Source organism: Marmota monax, unplaced genomic scaffold, assembly GCF_021218885.2.
Source record: "Marmota monax isolate L192 unplaced genomic scaffold, Marmota_monax_Labrador192_F-V1.1 WCK01_AAM20220418_F8-fsc00311, whole genome shotgun sequence".
Classification (NCBI taxonomy): domain Eukaryota; kingdom Metazoa; phylum Chordata; class Mammalia; order Rodentia; family Sciuridae; genus Marmota; species Marmota monax.
This window is the reverse complement of record NW_026694601.1, coordinates 290,164-298,962: the sequence shown is the minus strand read 5'-3', so window position 1 is coordinate 298,962 and position 8,799 is coordinate 290,164. Positions and strand designations below refer to the sequence as shown.

General features: G+C 47.1%; 1 protein-coding gene, 1 long non-coding RNA gene and 3 other non-coding genes across 5 annotated transcripts in view; 4 read left to right on the top strand and 1 right to left on the bottom strand.

Annotated features, from left to right (window-relative positions):
* The first annotated feature begins 1,836 nt into the window (after positions 1-1,836).
* Positions 1,837-4,197, top strand: LOC124077627 (uncharacterized). Its single transcript, XR_006846689.2, has 5 exons — positions 1,837-2,179; positions 2,416-2,461; positions 3,130-3,197; positions 3,578-3,667; positions 3,894-4,197. It is a non-coding gene; the product is annotated as an uncharacterized LOC124077627 (long non-coding RNA).
* LOC124077634 (small nucleolar RNA SNORD49) lies at positions 2,261-2,331 on the top strand. Its single transcript, XR_006846694.1, has one exon. It is a non-coding gene; the product is annotated as a small nucleolar RNA SNORD49 (small nucleolar RNA).
* On the top strand, positions 2,977-3,050 carry LOC124077633 (small nucleolar RNA SNORD49). The gene has a single exon (XR_006846693.1). It is a non-coding gene; the product is annotated as a small nucleolar RNA SNORD49 (small nucleolar RNA).
* The window catches only part of Lrrc75a (leucine rich repeat containing 75A), a 42,854-nt gene continuing 37,270 nt past the window's right edge, over positions 3,216-8,799 (bottom strand). The window contains exons 3-4 of the mRNA XM_046422091.2: positions 7,514-7,629; positions 3,216-5,960 (exon numbers count right to left, since the gene is read on the bottom strand). Of these exons, the coding sequence (XP_046278047.1) occupies positions 5,423-5,960; positions 7,514-7,629 (654 nt within the window). The 3' untranslated portion in view covers positions 3,216-5,422. The remainder of the gene's footprint in view (positions 5,961-7,513; positions 7,630-8,799) is intronic.
* On the top strand, positions 3,750-3,821 carry LOC124077636 (small nucleolar RNA SNORD65). The gene has a single exon (XR_006846695.1). It is a non-coding gene; the product is annotated as a small nucleolar RNA SNORD65 (small nucleolar RNA).

Sequence of the window (8,799 nt, the reverse complement as noted above, 5' to 3'; positions counted from 1 at the left end):
AGGAAAGTAACTAAGAACAGAGTAGGGACAAAGAACAGGAGAAGAAGATTAACATTTAACAGGGATGAGAGGTGGGAGGGAAAGGGAGAGAGAAGGGAAATTGCACGGTAATGGAAGGAGACCCTCAGGGTTATTCACCGATTTTTTCATGCTGGTTGAGGGACCTTGTGTTTGACCCCTTGACTTGGCTGTTGCTAGAAGTCTCCCTCTCTCTGCCCCTCTCCATTAAAACCCTATACTTATTTCTCAGATTAGCTCAAAAGTTGCTGTCTCATGATTGCCTCTGCAGTTCTTTCTGTTATGCTTGAATTCGGGACCCGCAAAAGACCACCAGAGACCCAAGATCGATGTAAACAGCAAAGAGGTGTTTATTGCGAGCTAGCTCGGTCCTCCGCACGCACATAGCAACTGTTGACACCAAGAGGACCCGAGCCCAGGGTTTGCTGCAGTTTTATACGTTCTTTGGGGAAGGCAGGGACCCCCACATACATCATAGCATCTCTTAGCAAATCATCACATATCGCGGGAAAATCAAATAACAACTCTAAAACATGATTAGCACATTCACTGGCGGGAACAAGTTGGGTAGGGGTGATTGGTTACTACAGAGGGGGATTTATTTGAACTGATTGGTTTAAGCCAAGAGGGGTGTTCGTGCTGAACTACATGGTTTCCCAACACCGTAAACTCCTGGGAGGGTCATCTGGCATCCCAGATATTTCCATGTCTCATGCTGATTGGTGGCTGCTAGGGGGTTGCTATGGGTCCCCACCTAGCCTGTCAGGGACACCTGGCACAGCAGATCTCTCCTGTTATTTGTAGATAAACAACTTAGCAGGGTGGGAATGTGCCTAGGAGTGCTCTGTGGGTCTTTCCAAGGACAAAAAGGTCATGTCCCTTCCTTGGATAGGCTTTGCTCTGAGGTAGAGGCTGGTTTTTCATTTCCAGTCAAAATGAATATAGTTCTCCCTTGGTATAGTTTGTGTACAAAATGGGTGTATGGGGAGTGATTTTTTTTTTTTTTTTTTTTTTAAGATCAACTCCCGGGTCTCATGCATGCTGGAGTGTTCTACTAGAGCTACATCCAGAGTCCTGGAACCAAATATTTTTTTAAATAGGGGAAAAACGAACCCATTCATACACTGAAAGTAAAGTATCCCCAGAGGGAGAGTTTTCCATTGCCAACGTGATAGGATCTGGATGAAGGAATCATGAAGGGGTGGGAAGGAAAGATCTTCATTGCAAAGGGCAGGAAGGATGGATCCAGATTCCTCTGCTTGCTCCCTAAAGGTCATCCTAAAAGAGGAGTGATGAGGGCTGTCAGTGCTTTGAGACGCTCCGTGGGTATTTTGAAATAGCTGTGGCGAAAGAACAGACCGGCCTGCTTATTAGATTGAAGAGCAGTTATTAATTCTGAACTTGCAGTATGCCCTGGCCCTGCGGTTTCAAGGGATTTTATTTCATGTGGTATTTAGAACTACACTGTGGGGCGATCGTGTCTTCATTTTCCACACGAACAATTGTGACCTCACAAGGGATGAGTAATTTGCTCAAGACCACACAGCTAAAGAGGGGCGATACCGGACTTCAGCCCCAGGAACTAGGCTCTGGAATCCGCCCTTCAACCTCCAAGCAGGCGCAGCGGCGCGTGGCGTTACCCAGAATTCTCCGCGCCGCGGAAAAGACCACTAGCTCAATGTTCCGGGGGAGTTCTGGGAGGTGTCTGTAGCGTTAAAAGGGCTGGAAGTGCGGTGAGTTTTTGCCAGATCACCCTTTCTTATGTGAGGAATGGGATATTCCGACATCTTAAGGTCCATGGACTCTCCAGGATCGGTCTTTTCACTATGGACTTTGTGAAGGTAGGATGTTTTATCGCGTACGGTTGGGTGTTGGTGGCAAGGACGAAAAGAACTGGAATCTTTTTGTTTCCGGAAGCTTGGTGAAAGGGGCTGGTGTTGTAACGGCGTTTCTCCGTGGCGCCGATGTCCACGTGGGCTTTGTGGCTGACTCTGCGTCCGGGTGTCGGGACTCACCGGACAGAATCAGGCCACCGTGGACCGAGGGTTATAGACCGCGTGTTATTTCTGCAGGGCTACCGCGGCAGGCCCCTCGGGTCCGCAGATTTAAGGACCCAGAACTCCGGCCCGCCATGAGGACTGCGCAAACATGATAAAGCTGGGTAAGTTGGGGTCAGCCTGCAGCTTGGAGTCCACCGCGTGTGGACGGATTTCAGTGGGACCGTAAGGGAGATCTGTTTGGCTGTTCTGATGATACGAATAATAGGAAGTGCCGTCAGAAGCGATAACTGACGATGTTTATGCTCGTCTGACCGCAGTCGCAGAGATGCAGTGATTTAGCTGAATATTACCGCTAGAATCTGCCCTCAATTTCTCTCCTTTCTTCCATGTGTTTCAGATGGCGGGCTTAATATAGAATATTGAAGGGAGCGGCCTGTCATAAGGTAAGCAAGCCCTGGTCTGGGAAGTGATTAATATTTGATGAAATTGTAACTCGGTTGTCTTAAGCATTCAAGTTGGCATTTTAGTTTTGTACATTTAGCATTATGGAATGTGTCATTGCATAAGGTGGAACTTCACAAGCTGGAGAGGGATGCATTAAGCTGCATCTAGGAACTTGGTTTTTTTATTTTTTAACTCGGGGATGCTTTATCATTGAGCTGTATTGTATCCCTGACCTTTTTAAATTTTGAGACTAGGTGTAAGTTGCCTAGGCTGGCCTTTGGTGTTTCTGCCTCATCCTCCAGCATAGCTGAGATTACAGGTGTGGGCCACCGGGTCCTCTCTTTTTTAATGTAGTGCTGAGGATCGGACCCAGTGCCTCACATGCTGCGAGGTGAGCGCTCTACCACTGAGCCATAACTCCAGCCCCTCCAGTGGGTTTTTAAGGCAATGTTAGTTTTGTTTTTGACAATATACAGGTCTCTGGAGCAATATTGGAGAGTAGTGAGGTGTTGACTGCTCTGATGAAACCACTAATAATAGGAAGTGCCGTCAGAAGCGATAACTGACGATAACTATTCCTGGCTGACTGCAGTCAACAAGTCTTTACCATTTATTGGTGCCCAGGATAAAGTTGGTCTGAACTGTGACAATTGCTATATTCACTCAGGGTGCATATTAGCAGAAGGAACACCAGCAGCTGAGTTTTGGAGCCTGGAACATTTGTCTTTTCGTGAGGTAAGCTTTGGCCTCTAGAGAGAGTATAGTGACCTTTATTGATGATATTCTGGAAATCCTGAGTGGCATGCATAGCCGTAGAGGGGTTCTCAGTTTACCTCTTGGTGATTTAATAATCTTGAACCAATTTACCTATCTGTTCTGAGGTATAGTTTTCCTTATTTGTCAGAAGGAACCATAATCTTAGGTATGTGAGGTTTGAAATGTGACTGAGTAGAGTTACAGCTTCCAGACAAGCTAATTAGGACTTATGTAATTCAGTAATTTTACCAAAAAAAAAAATCTCTTCTGTAAGGTCTTAAAGGGCTTTTTTTTTTTTTTTTAAATTAAGTTGCTACTCAGGCTAAAAGAAATGCCTCTCCTGCTTCTGTGGTCTTTAGGTGCTTTGCTTTATCCATTCTCAGGATTTTGGAATGGAGCCCTGAAGTGCAGGTTATAGACCTGGTGGCAGCACCTAAGCCCTGGAGGAGGTAAGCCTTGATCTACACAAAAATTACCTTATTAGTAGAATGATAAAGTGGCTAGTTGTTTTAAGTAACTTAAAAGGATATCAAATGATGAAATCACCTAAAATAGCTGGAATTACCGGCAGATTGGTAGTGGTGAACCTACGGTTTTCTGAAGATATCATTGCTCTTGTGAATGACTGCTGTTAATTGGAGTAGAAAGTAAGATTGAAATTTAGTTTCTTTGCAGGCTGTATCTCCCAGAGGATGATCAATTCCGGGGATCAGTAACTACCATTGATTTGGATTCTGAAAATCTAAACAGCTTCAACATTTGGAAACGTGGTCACCTTGTGTATCAGGCTGTTCACAAGAGATCATTCAACAGGCCCGATTGGTGTCGTTACCCCACCCAACAGGAATTTCTATACCTTTTAATCATTTTATGTGTACACATTGGTTGCCCTTATATTGGAAGGCTGAGATCTTTAAGCCAAAAATTGTTTCTCTTGAATATAATGTCTAATACCATAATAAACAATGGTCTTTGGTGATTCTTGAATATGCATATTTGAAAAACAAGTTCAATTTTACTTTTGTCAGGTATTAGCACTCATCTTGTAAACTTCTGGTCAGTCTAAGCTGTTTTCCTTTTAACAACTGTAGACTTAACAGGGAAAAATTTCCAAAAGCGTTTAAGGCATTCATACTTGATTCCAACCAATCCCTGCTGCCCATAGTCTATTTCCTTCCTGGGTATGATCTTTTCTATTTGCCAGGAGGCCAGGGGTCACTTGTAGCTAGCTAGTGCTGATCTTGTGAGGCTTTGCTTCCCTATACTTGCTTGCCTCAGTATTGTGATTGTATCTGGTCTTGAGAATTCATTTGCTCCCAGTCTCTGGGCATGGGTCTAGGGGTTACTTGGGATTAAAAGTTGAGTATGGGGGCAGTGGACCAGGTGAGTTAGGCTCTTGGTTTCCAGTTTTCTCCTTAATAACCGCCATAGGCTCACTGGTCATGGGATTTTTAGGAATGCCCTCATAAGTTAGGGGGTTGAAGCCAGAGTTTCAAGTGGTAGGCAAGTGCTCTGCTATTGAGCAAACATCCTTTGCATACAAGTTTGAGCTGTCCTCAGCCTGTGAATAACAATGCTGGCTAAGGATCAAGATTTCTGATGGGTTTTCCCATGCATGCCTGTGTGCATAGGCACTTGTCACCACAGGATGCTCTAAATATTTTAAGGTGTGGTGAGAGCTGGTTTTAGGAGCAGGTCCCTGGACCTGGAAGCTAAAATGTGGGAAGTCAGTTCCAAACCTGAGACCCAGCAAGAAGAGCACCTTCCTTAAGTCCATGCTTAGCGTAGCTAAGAACTAGGCTCCAACCTCATTAAGTTGGACTTAACATCTGGGTGGAATTTGCTTCCCCATGTAGGACAGAACTGGGATGGCAGGGGCCTGTCTGCTGTTTGGAGAAAAGCTCTTGGTAACATTGGCTCAAGCTTCATCATCTCCAAACCTATGCTTTTCCCAAATCTGAGGAAGCCAAGGACTGAGCTGTGGGGTACCTGGAGCCCCTTGAGCTAGGGGTGAGTTATTGGGAGCCAGAAGGCAGATGCTGGGATTTATAGGAGAGATGGAAAGGACCAAAGGGAAGTAGTGCACGAATCCCTCTTTCCCAGGTACTAGGGTGCTGCTGTAGCCCCAGCCTCCTGATGGGAGGAGCCCCTAACTTGCCTCAGCCATCCTGCTCTATAGACTCCCTGGTGAGGCTTATCACATGTCAAGTCTGAGTCACAGCCTCTTTGCCCTCGTGGTGGTCTTTGGCAGGTGACACAGGGCCCCCTCCAGGGTCCTCCTGGCCCAATGTCCCTTCCCGAATCTCCTCCCCACTGCCTGGCCCCTCACCCAGTTCCAGGATGGTGGGTAGGTGGCCCTGTTTGGGAGACCGCTTGCGCAGGCTGAGCAGGAAGGGCTGGGGCAAAGAGAAGATGTCCACATTGTTGCCCAGATCTATCCATGTGACATTGGGGAACTTGCTGGGGTCCTTCAGGGTGTCAGTAAGGTCACGCAGCAAAGCCCGGGTCAGCCGATTGCCATTGAGGGCTAGTGTGGTGAGGCGGGGCAGGGTGCTGAGTGCTGGCAGCAGTTGCAGGACCATGTCATCTGTGAGACCCGTGAAGCCCAGCTCCACGCTGTCTACTTGCTCCCCACAGCGCTGCAGGTAGGTGGTCACTCGTTCCAGGTCACGGGAGGTCAGTGGGATGCCAGACAGGTCCACTGTGTTGTCTGGAGGATTCCCAGCCAGGACAGCCTTGAGGCTTAAAAGGAAGGGACAGCAAGTGAAGCAGACTTCCTTGAGAGGCAGAAACAGCCACCACCATGGAGCCAGCCTCTGCTTAGCTAATTCTAGGGATCATTTTCACAAACTTGCAGATAAATTACAAACGCAGAACTAGGAGAAAACGGGGACATCCTGTGTCCTGGCACTGTTGCATATCTCTAGCAGGCTGGGTGGAGTGGTCTGAGGCTGCCATTCCTTCAGGACCACAAGGGAAAGTTCCAGGCTTCCATATGATTCGTGTTTGCATCTTAGTCGCCTTTATGTTACTTAACCTTTTAGGCCTCAGTTACTTCAAAAATGGAGCTAAGAGATAGGGTTGTTAAGTGGAATAACAAATGCAAAGCATTTAATGGTGCTTTTGTAAGGGAGTGATGGATAAATGTTTGTCATTATTGGTCACTTGGGCTGAGCTTCTTTTCTCACCACTCTTGGGTGGTAGTTGAGCTGACCCAAGAATGGCACAAAGTTTCTCTGAGGTCCCATCTTCTCCACCAGTTGGGAGATCCTCTGGCAGAGGCCTGCAGGACCGTAGGCAGAGGAAGCACAGGGGCTCCGAATCTGGTGGCAGCTGCTGCCTCCTGGAGGCTCAGTGCTCTCTATTTCCACTCCTTGTCAGCTATTGCTTTTTGCCCTCTGTTGCCCTGCTCCTTGTTCTGGAGCCAGGGCCCAGGCTGCTCAGCCTGATGAGGAGTGTGCCCACCATCCTGTTGTGGCTGGCTTCAAGGCTCAGACACAGTGGTGAAATTTCCAAGTGCCCAGGCAAGCCCTGAGTCCCAACCCTGGGAAGGAAAGGGCCGTGGAAGGGGCTCACAGCTTGCTCTGTGAGCATGTTAATACCAGCATCTCAGAGGTCACAGATTTCCTGGCAAAACCAGGTAATTTCCTATTCTTAGGGTCTCCTGGGAGATTGGTCATAGCTGGCTCATTTTGCTGCTTCTGATTAGGGGCTAGCCCAAGGAGCTTGGAGGTAAAGCCCTCAAGGCATGAGGCTTCACTGCCTGGAATAACGCCTGGCATTTGTTCATGACTTCTTTTATCAATGTTAGTAACAAAGGAGACACATCACATCAGGGAAACAAGGGTGGTGAACAGCTCTGCACTGGAGTCAAACCTGAGTTTGAATCTGGCCCTGCTAATTACCAGCTGTGAAATCCTGGCCAGTCAAATGGTAACAGTGACAAGTCCCTACCTCATTCATTCCTTTAACAGATGTTTATTAAGCTCCTATTATGTGCCAGTATTGTTCTAAGTACTGGGACCACAATGGTGAACAAGATGGGCAAGATTCCTTCCCTTCCCTCTCCATCACACATCCCACCACACATCCAGGATCCCTTTCCAGCTCCTCACAGACACCTGGAATGCCCTCCTGGCTGCTTTTCCTATCCTTAAATTCTTCTGGAACTCACTGCCTTCAGGCTGCTTTCCTGGACACCCCACTGCCCTCATCCCTTCTCCCCCTGCCCTGGAGAGTATCATAGCAGGATGGGCAGGAGCATGGCAGACTTGCTTAAGGGGACCACCACTCACCAGGCTTGTGGCTTCCTCTTCACCATCCCTCGGTGCCGCCTCCACTCAGAGTGGGGGCTGAGGTGATAGGTCAGCTGTCGGCATAGCTTCTCCATGGCACCTAGTGCGTCTCCTTCCTGCAGAGGCAACCATAGGTGTGGGACCATTAGTGTCAATGAAATGGTCAGAGGTGCACAGGCTCTCACATCCCCAGGCTTCCTGTCTTCTTGGGACAAGCACAGCACTCCGAGGCTGAGCAGGGGAATATCTGCCCTGCTGGCCCTGGATGGGTGCCCCCTGCAGGGTGCAGTGGGTATGAGTTTGTCTGCACAGTGATTTAGTTTGTGTGCACTGATGGAAAACTTCAGATTTATATTTTAAAAAATCTGGATTCCAGGCATTCTGGCAATAACTGGCTGGTGGTGAGTATCAGCTGATCCCTTTGACTGGGATTCACCACAGCCCCTGCCACTCCCCAACATCCAGGGCCACTCTGTTCTCTCGCTTGCTCAACAAATACTTATTGAGCAATTAGTAGGTGGCAGGCTCTTATTCTAGGAAGCTGGGCTGCAGCCATGAGCAAATGTCCTGGTTCTTGTATATGACACAATAAAGAGAAAAGTGAAATATTTTTATCTGTCTCTCTTAAAAGTGGGAAAATAAAAGACTGAGAGGACCAAGTCTAGCTCAGCCAAATTCTTTCATCTACATTACTTGTCTGACCCATCAACATCTGAGTTTGAGACCCTGGGCATTATGGGCTGAACTTTGTACCTCCAAAATTTCTATGTTGATATCCTAACTCCCAGTTCTGAAGAATGTGATTGTTTTTGACATAGGGCTTTTAGCAAGGTAATTAAGGTAAAATGAGGTCATGGGTGGATCTTAATATGGCTGTTGTCCTTATAAGAAGTGATTAGGGGGCTGGGATTGTGGCTCAGCGGTAGAGCGCTTGCCTAGCACAGGTAGGACCGGGGTTTGATCCTCAGCACCACATAAAAATGAAGGCATTGTGTGTGTCAATCTACACCTAAAAAATAAATATTAAAAAAAAAGAGAAGTGATTAGGGGGCTGGGATTGTGGCTCAGTGGTAGAACACTTGCCTAGCATGTGTGAAGCACTGGGTTTGATCCTCAGCATCACATAAAAATAAATAAAGGAGGCTGGGATTGTGGCTCAGCAGAGAGTGCTCGCCTAGCACAGGTGGGACCCGGGTTTGATCCTCAGCACCACATAAAAATAAAGGCATTGTGTTTGTTCTACACCTAAAAAATAAATATTTTAATAAATAAAGGTTAAAAAAAAT